Source organism: Triplophysa rosa, linkage group LG2 (genome assembly GCF_024868665.1).
Source record: "Triplophysa rosa linkage group LG2, Trosa_1v2, whole genome shotgun sequence".
Lineage (NCBI taxonomy): Eukaryota > Metazoa > Chordata > Actinopteri > Cypriniformes > Nemacheilidae > Triplophysa > Triplophysa rosa.
Genome location: NC_079891.1, coordinates 10,451,084 through 10,470,508, shown reverse-complemented (window position 1 = coordinate 10,470,508; position 19,425 = coordinate 10,451,084). Strand labels below are relative to the sequence as shown.

Genomic DNA, 19,425 nt, shown 5'->3' with positions numbered 1-19,425 from the left:
TGTTAATGGTATAGCAGAGATAGGGTCAGGGTGGGTGTGGAGGGTGCGACTCTGCATTTCAAAACGACAATAGAAGTCGTTCAGGTCGTCAGCCAGTCGTTGATTACCCACAGACTGAGGGGATGATGGCTTGTAGTTGGTAATGTCTTTCAGGCCTTTCCACACTGATGCAGGGTCGTTGGCTGAAAACTGGTTCTTCAGCTTTTCAGAGTAGCTTCTCTTAGCTGCTCTTATCTCCTTAGTCAGTGTGTTTTTGGCCTGATTATACAAGACTTTGTCCCCACTTCTGTAAGCATCTTCTTTGTCAGTGTGTTTTTGGCCTGATTATACAAGACTTTGTCCCCACTTCTGTAAGCATCTTCTTTGGCCTGACAAAGCGGTCTCAGTTTCATTGTAAACCATGGTTTGTCATTGTTGTATGTTAAATGAGTCCTGGTGGGAATACACATGTCCTCACAGAAGCTGATGTAGGATGTCACTGTGTCAGTTAACTCATCCAGATCAGTGGCTGCAGCTTCAAAGACACTCCAATCCGTGCAGTCGAAACAGGCTTGTAAGGCCCGCTCTGTTTCGCTGCTCCATCTCTTTGCTGTTCTTGCTACAGGTTTGGCAGATTTAAGCTTCTGTCTGTAGGTCGGAAGAAGATGAACCAGGCAATGATCAGAGAGACCCAGAGCTGCTCTGGGAACAGAGTGGTATGCATCCCGTATTGTGGTGTAACAGTGATCCAGAATGTTGCTATCTCTGGTGGGGCATGTGATATGCTGCCTGTATTTTGGCAGCTCACGGGAGAGGTTTGCTCTTTTAAAGTCCCCAATAATAATAATAATAAGAGAATCCGAGTGTTGCTGCTCCGTATCAGTGATGTAATCCGCCAGCTGTTGCAGCACCATGCTCGCACAAGCATGTGGAGGAATGTAAACATTCACGAGAATAAACGAGGAAAACTCGCGAATAAAAAGGTTTGCAGTTGATAGAGAATGCTTCTAAGTACGAAAAGCACATCTTCTTCAGTGTTGTTATATCTCTGCACCAACCTTCGTTTATACGAAGCTGTCCGGTATGATGTCATTGAGCCATGTACTGTATCTGTGAAACACAGTGCAGCGGAGTTGGAAAAATCTTTGTTTGTCCTGGTGAGTAAGAGTATTTCGTCCGTTTTGTTGGTAAGGGAGCGGACATTCGCCAGGTGTATACTCGGCAGCGGGGTCCTAAATCCGCGTCGTCGGAGTCTGACGAGCGCACCCGCTCGCTTTCCCCGCTTGCGTCTTTTAGAGCGTTTGTATAGAGCTGCCGCTCCTCCGAGTAAAATGTCCAGTAAGACGTCTGAATTAGGAAAAATTAGGAAAAAGATTGACAGAAGGGCATTGCTTAATGTTAAGCAATTCGTCCCTGGAAAAAGTGATTAAAGAAGAGTAGCTCAAAACAGGAAAAACAAACAAAAAACACATAAGTACTAGAGCGCTCCAAACCGAGGCAGCCATCCGCGGCGCCATCTTGATTATACTAAGGTTAGTATATATATATAATAATTATATTTAAGGTTCAAAAACACTGTATTTTCCACACACCGAGCATGTATTTATTTCCTTTTTGCCTCGCCTCTCTGAAACGTGCAGATTTTTTACAAAGCTCATCGCTCTGAAAAGCGAGGTGTGCTATGATTGACCAGTTAACCAGTGCGTAGTGATTGGTCGAATACTGCAAGCATGAAACGGAAAGGTAACACCTCTTACCATATTCGGAAACATCATGTTCCCCAAGCAATTGTACTGACAGGTGATAAAATGTCATCGTTACTTTCCTTATCAATTCGAGACCGAATCCTATCCAGAAAATGAAGATGATCAAGCAGATACATCAACTTACAGCGACTGTAATGAGCAGGATGTAAATGATTGGTAAGTTTTTTTTTAAATATATTATTTTAAATAGTTAAAAACTATAGCTAACTGTTTTACCTTTTATATACAACGTTATAAAGATTTGCCTTTAGTGATCAACCAGTGTTACGCCATGTCTCCTCGTGACTCAACAAAGACAAACCCCATTATAAACACGACATCTGTTGCCTCTAGTTGGAACATAATTACTGATTATTAGGACTTATGTTGTCTTTTTTCACGATGCGCGCATGTCTGCATTTACAGATCACAAACACACAACAAACTCAACTCGCGTTAGGTCGTAACAAAGTCTTTTACAATGAAAATATACTTATTACTTAAAATATGCGAATCTGAAGTGCCAGACTGTCCTTGCGAAGTAGTAATGGTTGGAATTGCCCCACATTTTAACAAAAGCTTTCGTGCACAGCCGGGCTTGATCTCTCCCAGGTTCATGAAGCAATCATCTGTGAAATGCACTGCACACACTTGAATATTCGGATTGTACTGTTCTGGAACAGTATTGTAAATACTATGTTTAGAGTGGCCTTTTATTGTGGCCAGCCCAAGGCACACCTGTGCAATAATCATGCTGTCTAATCAGCATCTTGATATGCCACACCTGTGAGGTGGATGGATTATCTCGGCAAAGGAGAAGTGCTCACATCAAACAATTATTTCCCTCACTGTATATACAGGTGCTGGTCATATAATTAGAATATCATCAAAAAGTTGATTTATTTCACTAATTCCATTCAAAAAGTGAAACTTGTATATTATATTAATTCATTACACACAGACTGATATATTTCAAATGTTTATTTCTTTTAATTTGATCATTATAACTGACAACTAATGAAAATCCCAAATTCAGTATCTCAGAAAATTAGAATATTACTTGAGACCAATACAAAGAAAGGATTTTTAGAAATCTTGGCCAACTGAAAAGTATGAACATGAAAAGTATGAGCATGTACAGCACTCAATACTTAGTTGGGGCTCCTTTTGCCTGAATTACTGCAGCAATGCGGCGTGGCATGGAGTCGATCAGTCTGTGGCACTGCTCAGGTGTTATGAGAGGCCAGGTTGCTCTGATAGTGGCCTTCAGCTCTTCTGCATTGTTGGTTCTGGCATATCGCATCTTCCTCTTCACAATACCCCATAGATTTTCTATGGGGTTAAGGTCAGGCGAGTTTGCTGGCCAATTAAGAACAGGGATACCATGGTCCTTAAACCAGGTACTGGTAGCTTTGGCACTGTGTGCAGGTGCCAAGTCCTGTTGGAAAATGAAATCTGCATCTCCATAAAGTTGGTCAGGCTCCTCCGATCGAAGCATCGAATCGTCGACAATTCGGGGTCACCCCTACTGTGGAGCCAGAATTCTTGCTAGTTGGTAGGGGATCAAATACTTATTTCACGCACTGAAATGCAAATCAATTTATAACCTTTATATAACATTTTTCCCCCTAATTTTAAAAAAATATTCTGTCTCTATCAGTTAATATTACACATGCTGCAAATTAAAACCTCCCATAAAAATGATAGACCCTTCATTTCTTTGTAACCAGGCAAACTTACAAAATCAGCAAGGGATCAAATAATTATTTCCCTCACTGTATATATATTTATTTATATATTTGGTGGTGCTTGTGAAGCAAAGCATCACTATATCTATCTTGCCAGCATATTATTATTAGTGGTGCTAGCAAAGCAGCGTTTGTCGTAGACCCGTGACTGAGGGCTCAATTCGAGTGGCTTATTGAGGAGAGGTGTGCTATGACTTTTATAAGCGATCGGGCGATCGGTGTTCGTTAGGGGTGCAAAAAAAATCACTCGAAAAATCCCATTGACTTAACATTGCACCGAACTTTGATGGGTCATAGCTCTGAGCGAGTACTTTGTAGAAACATGCAGGTTACCACAGTTGAAGAGGCTGGCAGGCTCTGAAAGAACATTCCTCACAATGGGGTGTAAGTTGCACCCCTGGGGCGTAAGAGCCCCCCAAATTTCCCGATAGACGTATAAGGGCATTATAAAAGTGGGATATCTTCGCAGTACAGCGTCATAGAGACAACGGGGTGGGCTCATTTTACTCAGGCAACCAATCAGTCTCTCAGCATCATCATAAAGCTATGAAACCATGGCCATAGCACACCATTTACAGCAATCTAGCAACCGATTCCACAGACTCCCATTATAAAAGGCCCAGATGGAAATCTTTGCAGATTAATGTCGTAGAGACAAGGGGGGTGGGCAACCAATCAGTAACCCAGAAACTTCATGAAGCCACGCCCATAACCAATCAGTATCCCAGAAACTTCATGAAGCCACGCCCATAACCATTTACAGCAACCTAGCCACCGATCCCACAGACTGCCATTGTGCTGCAGATATCCACCTGGTTCTTTTACAGTGTTGTAAAGACAAGGGGGTGGGATCATTTAACTCAGGCAACCAATCAGTATCCCAGGATCTTCATGAAGCTATGAAGCAACTCCCATAGCAACAAACTTAGGTCAACTAAGCAACCGTTTAACAAGACCTATATCTCTGCATCAGAACATCGTAGAGAAATGGGGGTTGGTTCATTTGTGGCTTGGAGCATCATCAATTGGCATTGCCTTCATCTAAACCAGGACAGATTCGGATACTCTCCCCTAGACTTCAAAGGAGGTTCTTGGGGGAGGACAGGACTGTTCACCAAAGTGAGAAAAGCCATGTGGCCCCCAGGGACTGAGAGCCTCAAATTCTTCCAAAAGAATGTCTCTTTCTCTTTCCTTAGCCACAAAAGACTGGTTTAAAGTGTATACACATGAATCTCCACATTGTATGCTTGCCTCTATGTTATTCTCCTTCACCTACAGTGGCTTGCAAAAGTATTCAACCCCCTTCATTTTGTTCACATTTTGTTATGCTGCTGCCTTATCTTAAACTACTTTAAATTATTATTTTTTGACATTAATCTACACTCCATGCACAATAATGACAAAACAAAAAACTGAGTTTTGACAGCTTTGCAACTTTTTTAAAAATAAAAAACAAAAATAAGTACATTGCATGAAATTTTGCTCCGAAGCATTAGTTTTACTTGTTAATGTTTATACACTTCGAGTGGAGTTAACCTGTGCCAAATTCAATTGAATAAGTATGATTTGGAGCGGCACATACCTCTCTATAAAGGGTGCAACAGCTGAAAATGCATATCAAAGTAAAAACCAAGACATGAGGTCAAAAGAACTGCCAGTAGAGCTTTGAGACAGGATTGTATCAAGGCACAGATCTGGGGAAGACTTCTGAAAAAAATCTGCTGTATTGAAGGTTCACAGAAGCATGTAGCCTCCATTTATCCTCAATGAAAGAGGTTTGGAACCACCAGATCTCTTACTTGAGCTGACCTCCTGTCCAAACTGAGTCATCGATGAGGAAGGGTCTCGGTTAGAGCGGTGACCAAGAAGCTGATGATTACTCTGGTTGAGCTCCATGATCATATATGGAGATGGGAGAAACTTACAGAAGGACAAACATCACTGCAACACTCCACCAATCTGGGCTTTATGGCTTAGTGGCCAGACTCAAACCTTTGCTCAGTGAAGACACATGGAAACTTGAAATATGCAAAAACATACTTCAACGAATCTTTCAAACTGTCAGAAACAAGATATTCTGGTCTGATGAATCTCAGATTCATGCATCATGTCTGGAGAAAAACAAGCACTGCTCAACACCTGTACAATACCGTCTTAACAGTAAAGTGTAGTGGAAACAGCATCATGAAGTGGGAGTGTTTTTCAGCTTCAGGGACTGTACACAAAATACGGAGATAATGATCATGAAAACCTAGCCCAGAACATTCAGAACCTCGGACAGGGCAGAAGGTAAATTCTCCAACATGACAATGATCCTAAGCACACAACTAAAACAATGCAAGAGTGGCTTATGGACAACTCTGTCTATGTCCTTGAGTGGCCCAGCTAATGCTTGAACCCAACTGAACATTCTCTGTAGAAACCTGAAAATGTCTGTCTACTGATCATCTCCATCCAACCTGACAGAGTTTGAGAGGATCTGAGGAGAAGAATGACAAAAAATTGCCAAATGCAGATGTGTAAAGCTTTTCACATCATACCCAAAAAGATTTGAGTCTGTAAAGGCGCTTTAACCATTTTCTGAGAGAAGGGTGTGAATACTTATGCATTGTACTTATTTTTGTTTTTTATTTTTAATAAATTTGCAAAGCTGTCAAAAATCAGTTTTTTGTTTAGTCATTATTGTGCATGGAGTGTAGATTAATGTAAAAAAAATCATTTAAAGTAGTTTAAGATAAGGCAGCAGCATAACAAAATGTGAATAAAATGAAGGGGGTTGAATACTTTTGCAAGCCACTGTATAACCTCATAGGCATATGTGCTTAGTGGTATTCTGTGTATATTTACATTCTTGTCCAAACTGCAGGTCAATGTAATTGTAACCCTTTCATGTTTCATATCTACGTGTTTCCCTTTTCGTGTCTTAGAATATGGTGTATAGCACAGTAATGTATTTTATACCATACTCATTTTATTCTATTCTAAGTCTATTCCTGCTCCAAACTCCCAGGCGACCATGAATGCAAATGAGTTAGTGTGCCGGACAAAGAAACATGTTTTCGCGCCCAAAACTATCTCCATTGGATCGCCCACCTTGGAGGGGCGTGACGCCCTCTGTGTTAAAACATCTGAACACGCAGGAAAGCTGGCTCTTTTGTGTATGTTCGTTCGCTTGTGTGCGTTCGCGCTTGTGCGCTCGTTCGTGTTCTTTCAACCTCACGAGACCTGTCTCTCCTCAGAGATAGCCTCTTCCAGCAGTTTGGGTCAGCTAAATCCAAGGGACTCCCAGCTCGCTCTGAACGCATCAGGACCCTTTGATACGCGCGCCAGCACGTGTCCCGAGAACCAAAGAAGTCAATGCAAGTATCTGAACTATTGCTAACCAGTTGCGTATAAGCTTTGCCCTTTTTAAATAAGGAGATTTGTCCTTGATGGTTCGTGCAGATGTGAATAGCTGATTTAATACTGCCCTTTTCTTTGCTTTATCTATTTTCTTTCATTTTCTACTGTTTTACGTTTTTATGTTTGTTTGTTAATGTTTGGTCCTTGTTAGTAGTTGGTTTTAGTTCCCCCGTAGTGTAGATAAATAAACCGCATGTGTATCCACGCTCGAATTGTTTCTGTGTTTATTTATCACATATCAATGTCACTTAAACTGCTTGATTTCGTTACGATTTCTGAAGTGGTACTGTACTTACAGTAAGAGTATTGTTTTTCCAGGCCAGGGGAGTAATATTTCTTAGAGTTGATATATGATCTGCTGATCACTCGGTGGACGAGTGTATTTAGTTTGTCGCTGTTATTAGGTCTGCTGCATCAGGTTAAAGTGTATAAAATAATTAATGGTTAATCACAATTAATTATACGCATGTTACTGTGGTTAAACACATAGTTTCCCCGAAATACACTACACTGTTATGAAAATTTTGCAATTTAGAATTTTTCAAAAAAAAAATATTTTCGAACTCCTCCAAGCCTGTTTGTCTGACTTGCCCGAAATTTGGTATGCAGCATCTTGAGATAATGATGACAAAGAGTAGTTCAAAGATTTTCAATTGTCCAATCGGTTCTAATGTAGCGCATCAACGAATTTGACGGTAAGCATACCAAAATGGATTTGATGCTGTATCTTGCCCAAATTTTTGTGTATTGACACAAAACTTGGTACATGCCATCGCAGACATGACCTGAGGTAACATGCACAGTATCGGGATAGCGCCACCTAGTGGTCCGGAATTTTTTTTCCTCATAGCTTTTGAAAACTTTGGTCTAAATCATGAGAGTGGTCTCATTTAATTCCTTGAGTCATGCAGAGTCAACGGAAACCCAATGTTCTTCAGTCTGCCATTGTGGGCTCGCCCATTTGGAATTTTTCTATAAAATGCAGTATTTTACAAATGCAATGGCGAATCGCTACAAATAGTCAAGTTCTGAGAGGACTTGTAAAGTTATAGGCCAGCGCCGCCTAGTGGTCAAGAGATGTATTTAAATTTATTAAAATGCTTATAACATACGAAGAAATCATCATAATGGTATCAATTGACATTAGTATATTTGTTGGCTCAAGCCGAATTGTCATATTACACCATACTTCCTGTTCGCCATATTGAATTATATAGAAAACAATTTTTGAACTCCTACAAAATTTGTCAGATTTGCACGAAATTTGGTATGCATGGATTAAAGTGAAAAAAATTCTTCTGACTGATTTTTTTTCCAGGCAGAGTCATATTCCTTTAACAGACACTTCTAAATAGTCGAAACCAATAGCGTTTTAAAGGGAGATGTTTTGAACCACTTTACGTAATATTGACAGTATTTTAAAAGCTATTTTTAATCTATGAAAAAAATATATTTACCTAGACAAATAATAAACCATCTATAATTTTTCAGTGCATTTTTTTTATTTATCTTATAAGACCAATCAATATTTTCTGAAACTCTTAATAATTAACAGAACAAAAGAACAAAATAAAAGCATCACTAAAGACCAAAAATTTTGTTTGTCTCCAGAGTGCTTTTCACTTTTTCTGCCTTTTGGCTGTGAAACCATTTTCCTGAAGCTTGACTACACCTGACACCCGTTTCAGTGTTTGACTATTTACAGTGTTTGACTAGCTTTTCTAAGGCGACCGTTAAGAAGGTATCACTTTAACATTTCCATGGTGACGCAGCACTGCTTATTGTGTGACACACCGCAAAGCCACAGCAGCTGTGACTGATGCATTGCTTTTACATAATTTTTCTTTTTTACTCAAAAAAAAAATCACAAACTGTTAACTATGTCGTGAAATATCTGACATTCCGATTGGCAAATATGTGCATGTGAATGTGTTTTGTTGTTTAAACACTTTTATAATGATCGCGTTAGTTGATCTAGAAGCGGGCGCCGCCATGTTTGTTTCTGCCGTGGTCTGAGATCTGCCGGATTTACATCACGTGAATTCATCCACTTCTCTTAAAAACACCAACGTAAGTGCCTGGTGAACTGGTAGAAGAATTGAGTGATCTTAATAATTGATTACATTGCAGATACTGTGTCTGATCTGAATAAAACACATCCGTCAAATTACATTTGAGGAGATTGTTATTGTCGCTTCCATAGACATCAGTGTGTATTATGCAATCTCTAAATGTATTTTGTGCTTGTAGGCACGTGTATATGTCTGAAGCCTAAATTAAACATTGAATATGTGGTTGAAAGCACTGCGTAGTTGTGATATGTGACAGGGTTGATTCTGTCTCTGGCTCAGTGCCAGCCAAAGCGCTGAATGTTCTAATCACACCGGTGTGATCGTATGTGTCAAAGGATTAACAACATTATGAAAAGTGAATTTAAGACATTAAGGACAGGCTGGAACCCTGCAATTGACGGAAATCCATCGTAGACTCGCTGCAATTAACGGAAATCCGTCGCAGCGAAGGAGAACTTTATTCCATGGGTATATGTAGCATCTGTAGCATCAGACCAAAAGTTATTAAAAGATTTTTGATTGATTGACTGGTTCGCGTATACAGTGTTAACGAATTCTAAAGCGAGCATGCCAAAGGGTCATGTGGCTGTATCTTTGCGACACTTTTGGGTATTGACACGAAACTTGGTATGTATCATTGTTGGCACATTTTGTCTGCCTCAAAGATTTTGTGACACCTAGTGGTCAAAAGTTAAAAGCAATTTTATTGTGTTCTAAAAATGTACTGTATTTGTATTCCATTCATCACAGAGTCAGGTAGGGATAGCTCCCAGCATGGAGAGAGTGTAGCGGGGTTTCACGTCAAAAGAGAGGAAATAAATGCCAAACAAAATAAAATTGTTTTAGTCGCAAAAGGGAAGGATGACAGTGAGGGTAATGTCTATGTCCATGACAGTGTATACAGCTTTTACAAAAGACTGTAAACACTGTAAAAGGGCCCAATAACAAGTAAATAAACACACAAATTGCTATGTTGATTTATCAAATAATGTTTTAAAACCATTTAATCAATTGTTATCAATTGTTGCTTTCTTTAATCATCTAATTATTACAACACTTAAAATATGTTGTTTGATTGAGCAACTAAAAGAGACGGTAGGCCTACACGTGCACGATCAGGATGGCAGCACCTCCGCTTCATTTTGAGCCAGGAAAAACACTCAAGTTGTTAAAACTGATGGATAAAAGTATCTGCCAAATGCATAAATGTGAAACGAGCAAATGTAAGTAAAAGTATGACCTGTGTGCATCTTATGACTTGGTGGGCTCCTTGGACTGAGGTAATAGACAGTGGTAGACCCTCCAACTGCCAGAGCTTCCTGCTCAGATCCTCATAGGCCTGAATCACTTTCAGACTCTCCTCCTCTCCTGTAGTAGAGTCCTAAAAAACAAAAATGCACTGAGGACTGTGGAATGTGTTACACATTAAAACTGAAAAAAATCCATAAAGCACCTCTTTGTCAACTGTGATGAGGCTGTCAAGCTGTCCGACAAATCTGACACACGACCCAGGAATGTCTGCATGACTAAATCAAGATAAATTAAACAAAATGATGGGTAAATTAAAAGGTATGACATTAATGGTGTTACTGTATGGTATAGAATGCTGCAGAAATTATGTATTTTTTAGTGCTGTCAATCGATTAAAAAAATTAATCGGATTAATCACACATTTCCTGTGATTAATTACGATTAATCACACATAACAATAATATTTTAAAATATATTTTTACATTTGAATAATTTCACATTTAATTTTCAAATTGATGTAGAAACAACATATTTCTTTAACAGCGTCATTTTATGAATGAAAGAAAACATTTTGATTTTAGTACTGTAACTGATGTCTCTATTAAATTGATTATTTTAACATTAATTATAGCCATTCAACAATATAATTGAGAGCTATCATGAAATATACAGAAATTGAAGGAAGTTCTCAAACACTTTACAGTCTTTAATGCTAAATTGTAAATTAAATGCAGAAGAATTCTCATTAAAGCTACAAAATCACATTGATTTCTTCTTTTATTTTGTTCTTTGATTAACATTAGTGACAGGAGTCACAGCAGCACGTTTAAGAACGTGGCCCCTTTAAGAGCTGTCTCAGTACGCAGATCTGACCGTCACCGCACTCCCATTTTCACAACTCTTTGCATTCATTTAAGATTTTATTTTACACTTTGAAGTCTTGCTTAAGAAAATGCTAGACAAAACGGGCTTTCTGACATAATCTTGTGTGGTTTTATCCATTCAAGCATGAAAGAGAACTTAACACAGATGCAATATAAAAAAGATTCACCGACGCAGCCTTCAGCCCATGACTGTTTACACCAGACTGGACCTCGCGTTGCATTTTGCCGCGTCCCACAGTTTAGAAGCTGTCCATCTTCATTGAACGCATCAAAGCAACTGTTTCAAATCGCGCTTAAGTGGTTTAAAAGCCTGTACACGAATAAGAGCGTGATTACATAATGTAACGCTAGACAAAAAATGTCAAAACAAACGGATGCTGCGTTAATTGCGTAAAATATTTTTCACGCGTTAATTTGAAAAAATTAATCGCATGCGTTAACGCGTTAACGTTGACAGCCCTAGTATTTTTGTATACACAACCCGGAAGCGTGTTAGCATTTTAGCCAGGTTCACGTTCCATCGCCCCACAGCAAAACACTGCTTTTACGTTCCTTTAAAATAGTGGTTGCTACTAAGTTGCTAAAAGAGACTACCGCTGTTGTCAGGGGGCGTTAAACGTCATGGAGCTGATGCAGAGCGACTGTGGTGTAGTCTGTGTGTAATAACGTTTTACTTCTGGTGATTGCATTTAAGGCTCAGAATTCATAAATGTTGAATGAATTTTATTCATTATATTGTTTTATCAATAATGTGTTTCATATGGGTATGATGGAGATTTCAAAATTCACACAGGTCAAGCATAAACAATTAAACTGAAACTATAGAAATATTTTTGACTATTATCCACCCGTCATGGACAAACACAATCAAATATCATTAGTCTATTAGGTTATTATGTATAGTAGTTCTTGCTTTAACCAATAGCCGATATACTGTTAGGATATAGTCAATATACATTTGTGCATTTGGTCTTTTTTTTATAAGTGTATGTTCCCTGGGATCAAACCCACAGCCTTGCGTTGTTAGCGCAATGCTCTACCAACTGAGCTACAAAAAGACCACCCGCATTTTAAAAGACCCCATATTTCAAAAGAGCGTTGAAACCCTATTGTAATTCGAGGTTCAAGCACGTATGAAGCAAGTGTTTGATATACGAGTTGTTTCAACAAAATTAACTGGTTCAAATGAGTCATTACGTCGTGAATCAGACATTAGCAGACATTGACGCGCTGTTTGTTTTTCACAGCTGTTAGGACATCGCAAAAGATAGAAGTTAACACGGAAAACACTTCACTGGATAGGATTTTTCCTTTATGTCAGCTGCATGTGCGGAACATTTGTCAGGGAAGAAAAGGCAACATGTTTTTGAGAACATTCACAACTCTCTGCAATTCAGGTAAAATATTCTCCGAATGCGGCACGTGAAACATGGATTCTGACTTCCGACCTTGCTTTTGATTAAAGTGTGAGGGAGAGAGACAGTTCAGAAATCGACGTGCTCGACTTCATTAAGTGCTGCGTAGAATGATCGGAATATGACATCAATGTTCCGTGAGAGCGTTTTAAAAGCATATTGAGCACTCTGTCCCGCGATGCTTTTATGCTGTTCGGTCTGTGCAACATCGAATGAAGTCAAACACACACTCTGGAGGCAGAGGGAGTGCACAAGCTCTCTGCTCGCTCTTTCATGCACTAATCACAAGTGCGTCATTCACTACTCCCAAATCACATTAAATGTTCAAATAAATCTTTGGTGGGGCAAAAATTTGTTTTATGCACTCGCACCAATGCGACCCTGTGAAATTTTACCTCGCACGTTATAAAAAAAATGGTCGCATTCGTGAGCATTTTGGTTGCAGTCTAGAGCACCTGGTGTTACTTGTACCCACATGCATACACACACGCATGCGATTTGACTATCAGTCGACTATAGGCAAGACGTGACAATTCTGATTCGACTATGTAAATCCTTAGTTGAGGACACCCCTAGTACGTACCCTCTTTGTCTTTAATTCCGGATATAAATTCTAAATTCACACTATTAGAAATCAAAATGGCCACTCCTCTTCGCCCAGATTTGTGAGATGAATAAAAAGTATTTTGAAAACCCAGTTTCTTCAGTTTCTCATGAGGGTAGATGAGTCTCTTGCCAATAAATTACCTGTATTCTTTCTAGCTTCTTTTTAGCAATGATTTTGCTCCTCTTAATCGGACTATGTAACCCATTGACATTATCTTACATAATAATTACCTGATATTCCTGCTTATGCATACATTACTTTCAAACCAAGTGATTTTTTAACTCTTTCCCATGACAACCCACTTAACATCATGAACAATACCTTAAAACAATAGACTTTCAAGTCCACGGTTTAATATGCAACCTTCAATTCGAGAGGAAGTCCTCGCGTCCGATGAGGGCCTCTCTTCAGTGCAGTAGAAAACAAGATTTCAAGATTCAACTTCAACAGGTTCAGAAAATAGTAATAATCAAACATCAATTATCGAGAGAAACTAGATTAACCAAGCATTGTCCCAGGATAAGAGTGTAGACGTTCTTTCAAGACACTAAAGGTGCGTCCCAAATTGCACACTTATGCATCATTTTATTATTTATTCAGCTTTCAGATGATGTAAAAATCTCAATTTTGAAAAATGTACACATAAGACTGGTTTTGTTTGTCCAGGGTCACATATTAAATTTGTGTTTTAAATACAATTTCAAATGTTATAAATGATTGATAAATACGGAATAAATCTCATATAGCCTATCTGCAATTTTAATACTGTTGTATGAATTATTGTTTATTTATCATTGGTCGATGTAACTCGTCAGTTACAGTGTTTCCCACAGAATGTTGTGAGACTATGAGGGAATGGTCCCCCGTAAGAAAATGTTGCATATTTTAAAGGTAAATGCTGCAATCTTAGCTAAAAGCTGTGGTTCACAAACAGTCAAAACGTGTAGAGCATGAGCCATGAAGCAAAAAAGTGTTTAATGGTTGAACCAATTTATTTATTACCATATATTAAAACGCAGGCCAGGCATCGGGCCTTTTTCACAGTGCCATTGTCCCACTCCCCCGCATGGCATTATCACTTTACTATCTGGACCAGAGCATGCATACATTATTATAATGCGGCGACTGTGTAGTTAACCCGTAAGAAAAGCTTACACTCTCACGGCACAACAGAGTAATGTTAAGTTTGTGATTATGTTTTCAACATTATGCGTGCATTGCTCACACCTATCAGTTTACATCCAAGTAACACGAGAGCAATTAATGACAGACGCTTTCTCCTGCGGTACACGCCAATCAGTCTGAGAAGCGCTGCTTGATGGCCGACAAACCAAATATACAAGTTTGGGACAAGGTGACACAGGACAGCATGTAATCGTGTGGCGCGCGCACACGTAAAATTTATTTTCTCGCGGCGACAGCCAAAGCTAAATTTAAGAATTAAATTTAAGCAGACTCATGCCCATCATGCAAACAAATCATTAAAATTGGAGCAGTTGGCAATCAAACTGCGTTCTGTGCCTGAGCAACAAACAAAAATACTCAAAACATTTCTCTAAACTAACTTAATAAAGAAACAAAATGCAATATAATTTACCATTAAAAACAAAACTAAACTATTTTAGTACTTTTTAACTATTTATTTATTCTAAACTATATTAACTTTTGAAACAGTTTCAGCAGTTCTCGATTAACAGCGGCCACTAGCGTTGTATTATAGATTTGCCACGAATCGCTCAGTCCAAACACGACGGTGGCCACGACAGTACAAAAAGATGTCGTTCTCGATGTTGACGCAGGGAAGAGATTTTGCGGGCATTAGAAGGACAGTAGAAAGAGCGATGTCTTATGTATTACATAAAATAAACGGTTTGTGGATTTTAAGATTAAAAAGTAGGATAAAAGTCAGGCAGGAGCAAGGACCCGTGTTAATATTATAATGACTTTCCAGCAGATACGCGTTAAGACCCGAGGTACTAAGACTTTTAGCAGATATACTCACATATCTATGGAGATACTTTCCAGCAGAGAGACGTTGGAGAGAAAGATCGTCTAAGAATCACCCCCGAGGAGGTTGCTTTGATTCGGATCACTACGCGAGTAACATTACTAACATACCAATATATTTTGTTGTTGTAATATTAGCTGTGTGACGGAGCAGTTTTGAGCGTCATTGTTTATCTGGAACCGCTTTAATATTGTACTCGTCCAGATGCTTCCCTGATAGCACACATACATCTGGTTTACGTCTATTTGACGTCTGCATTTACATCGGCAAGACATCTACAATACATAGTTTGCTCATCTGCAATACGTCTCGGAGATGTCTGCTGTCAGACGTCATATAGACATCTAGAAGATGTCTGTAAGATGTTTATGATTTAGAATGGATGTACAACAGCTCTTTCTAAGATGTTTAGCAGACATTTTTAAGCAGCAGATCTCCAGATCTTTAGCAGATGTATTACAGACGTTCAGACGTCTCCGAGACGTATTGCAGATGAGCAAACTATGTATTGCAGATGTCTTGCAGATGTAAATGCAGACGTCAAATAGACGTAAACCAGATGGATTGTGCTATCTGGGTTGAGAGCGAGAGCGCGTTGGAACTGAAACTGGAGAGCGAGCGAGAGTGCGTTTTACTCTTTTACTCGATGAATAAACTTTCAGTTAATCCACGGGTCACATGCGTTCCGCACCGGATAACATTATTTGTACGGATCATCCCGCAATCCGCTTCACCACGATACCGCAGCGGAAAGGAAGAGGAAACGCGCGTTGTAGGGTTGTTTGTCCGTTTAGGGCTGATGTATAAAACATGGCGGGAATTCAATATATGAAGGGCCGCTCTGTATGTAGATATAAATAGCTTATTCTAAGGTATTACAAACATAATGGTTCATTACGTAAGGTCTTTAAACACCTCTGAAGAAATAGTTATGTATATTACTGTATATTGCATTTCTGTCAATACATCCTCCTAAAAATTCCGTATTGTTCAGTTAAACGGTGTCATTCACATCATTAATTCAAATTCGCGCTCCAGCGCAGTTAGCAATCAGACTATATGTTCTGCACTTGGCTGAGCCACAAACAAAAAATACTCCAAACATTTCTCTAAATTAACTTAAGAAACAAAACGAAATTTTTGATTATTTGCCATTAAAAACAAAACTGAACTGCGACAGCCTGTGTAATGCGGAGGTACAAAAAACACGACGGGCTTTAGTCGGACTCGGGCTGAGAATTCTGATAAGTTGGCAGACATGGGCCGGGCTAGGGCCTGAGCGTCTCAGGCCAGGGCTTAAATTTTAGGCCCGTGCAGGGCTCTAGCTTGAAGCATGATCGGAGCGATGTGGAAAGGGTTAAAAAGTGCTTTTGCCAAAATAAGTATATTAGAGGATATAGCGACGAAAGATCATCATTAAAAATGTTATGGGTGCGCGTAATGCATACAGCTCCGTTGTGTAGACGCGCTGCTCATTTAGAACGACAGAAATGGTGTTTGTCAAATGTCCCAATATGCAGACTGCTATTTCAGCTGGAAATAATATGAAAGCTGAACATAATGGTGCTTAAGCCATGAGGTAATGCTATCTGTTTGCTCTGTCGTACACTGATAAAATAATGTTTGTACTGGTGGATAACTGCAGTATATATTGAAACATTAGTTAGATTTTACTTGCCTCAACGATTTATTATTCAGTATTGCTTGGCGACATCTCAAATCCTGACCAGTTCGCGTTTCTGCGTTTCAACTGCGAAAGCTGAAACAGTAGCGAGTGAGCAAGCGTGTGTTCGTACGTACAGTATGTGTTTGTGCTGCCCACATTGCGTTGAAGCAACAGAGAGGGGGCTCTGTGCTTTCACAGCTTTCGTCTAGCTGTGAACAATGGCACAGCAACGAAACAACGGTGCAGAATTCAACGTTAGAAATATTTATGTTGTTATAAGAAAAAATATATATCGTTTTAAGACTGTGGCGGACCAAATGGACTATGGCGGGTCGCCACAGTCTCGTCAATAAATGGGAAACACTGAACTCAGGCACGTGATAGGCAGCTCAAACACAGAGCGGAAGCAGACAGACGCTTGTACGTCTCTCACACTCTCTTTTCCGACAAGCTGCAAGCAAATTAAGCTTCTTATGTACATGTATTTCTGAACATGAACCGCTGTTTAAATCGGTTGTTGTTAATGCTGTAAAGCACTAATTCAACACGCATCTGCCTCTACTCGAGGTTAAATCAATGAAGTGTGCATTGCGATTTAGTTTTGACGTGCCACCTTGACGAGCCGCTGCTGTAAAGTGTCTAATAAACAAGACAGACTTAGCTACTTAAAACCTAGATATCCATGTGTTCTATACAGCGGTTTTCTGCCTGTTAATGTATGTATTTTTTACAGATTTTCTGTTAAATGTCGTTCTTTAATTGAGCTTAAGTCCCCACAAAGTGAATAAATCCCCAATAAGAGTAATTTACAGAGCCCTGTTTACAGTGCACTACAGAAAAGTGTTTTGTGTCCACTATTACTGCTGACTAACTTGAAAAAAAAGGGAAAAAACTTATTTAGTTTCAAAACAGCTGGTAAATAAAAAAGTGTTGGAGGACGAGGTGTATCGAATCATGATGCAAGTACAGGTTCACAGCCCTACATTAATTTGAGTGTTTATTCATGTAATTTTCTATGGCAGTCATTAGGTGGTACTTTGAACAACAAATTTTATTAAAGGTGCCATAGAATTAATTGAAACAATATGTTATATTGTTCTCTGATATCTACATAGAAGTATGTGGGCTTATTAAGTGCAAAAATTATCCAGAAACGGTTTAACATGTCCATTTACAAACCTAGGATTTGTGCCTAGAATGAAAAGGTCTGTTATTACCTTATTTGGAAGGGTCGTGAATATTAATATTGAGCTCTGCTGTGATTGGCTGTTTCGCTGCGAGGCTCATGCCACTAGCTCACACAGCAAACAGATCGCTACTGTCAGACGTGAAATGTAAAAAGTGGATAAGATCACTGCTTACTGCTTGCGGCAGGGGTCCTAATGGTAATATAGTCGGAATTGCCCTCTTCTTAAATCAGTATAAAAACGTTGAGTGAACCCAGCTTGATATGGTGCCAGGTTCGAAAAACGGTCCCATTCACTTTCGTTACATAACTCTCGCTCCTCTGTGCTTCAAAGTGCATTGTAAACAAATATAAACGGGGCTTAATGGGCATATAAACTCACACAATACAGATCAGACGCGCCTGACTTTATAATTGTGCAGCTCGCGCAGTTTAAAAAAGACGCTCACCTTGCGCAGACCCGCCTGACTTTATAACTGTATACGTGTCTTCGCAGCTCGCGTTGTATAAGAAAATGCTCATGAGTTTTTACCTGAGAAGCTTGCACTGCACGGTACAGACGCCTAACTTGATAGCTGCCCAGCTCGCGCTGTATAAAGAAGAACGCGCATGAGTTTATAACTGAGAAGTTTGCACTGGATAGATGACATGCCTGACTTGATAACTGCCCAGCTCGCGCTGTATAAAGAAGACGTGTCTCTGTGCAACTCTCGCCTAGATGCGCCTCACTTCATAACATTGCGGCTTGTTTAAAGAAGACAACTATGTCATCGTCCATCGTGACATAGATGGTAGACATCGTCCGATGCCAATTTGGTAGAAATCGCCCAACCCTATTCACAATACCTGTTGAACTTCCGATGATTCGGGCTGTGCACGTCAGGCTGGTCTAGAACATGGGCGGGTATAAGCAACGTTGGGGGCATACATCCCGACTGTAACGTCACAGTCGGTGTTATGTATAGATTGGCCTGTTTTTCAGTGGTATTTTGCATGCACACGATTAACACAATAAGGGGGAAACAATGGTGTTTGAGGCTCACGATATGTCATTTCCATTTACAGACCTCTTATTATTCATCTATGCCTAGGTAAATAGTGTTTTCTTTCTATGGCACCTTTAAAGGTGGTACTTGATCTGAAAAGTTTCTAAAAAAAACAGCATACAGAGCTTCTCTGAAGTAAATATATGCTAGATTAGCAATACATGTATGCTGGTAATATGCTTATATAGCATATGCATGGGAGCATCAAATATCATCTTGTTTTAGCAAAACAACAGCAAACTCATTGTACATCAGCACCACCTATCTTACATGTGTAAAATAGCTAAAGGCAGTCAATCGTTTCCCCTGATGTGAAAGCTCGGTTCTTTAGCCATTCCATGACAAATGCTTTGTGGAACGTCATTACACTGGGCAAATCTTTGATTAAGGAGCCAATGTCACGAAAGTTCGGGGTG

General features: G+C 39.4%; 1 protein-coding gene across 3 annotated transcripts in view; it reads right to left on the bottom strand.

Moving 5' to 3' along the window:
- nol6 (nucleolar protein 6 (RNA-associated)) overlaps positions 1-19,425 on the bottom strand; it is a 143,422-nt gene that overhangs the window by 23,833 nt on the left and 100,164 nt on the right. For all 3 annotated transcript variants that reach the window (XM_057358686.1, XM_057358666.1, XM_057358675.1), the window contains exons 15-16: positions 10,400-10,472; positions 10,187-10,327 (exon numbers count right to left, since the gene is read on the bottom strand). In XM_057358686.1, coding sequence (XP_057214669.1) covers positions 10,187-10,327; positions 10,400-10,472 — 214 coding nt within the window. The remainder of the gene's footprint in view (positions 1-10,186; positions 10,328-10,399; positions 10,473-19,425) is intronic.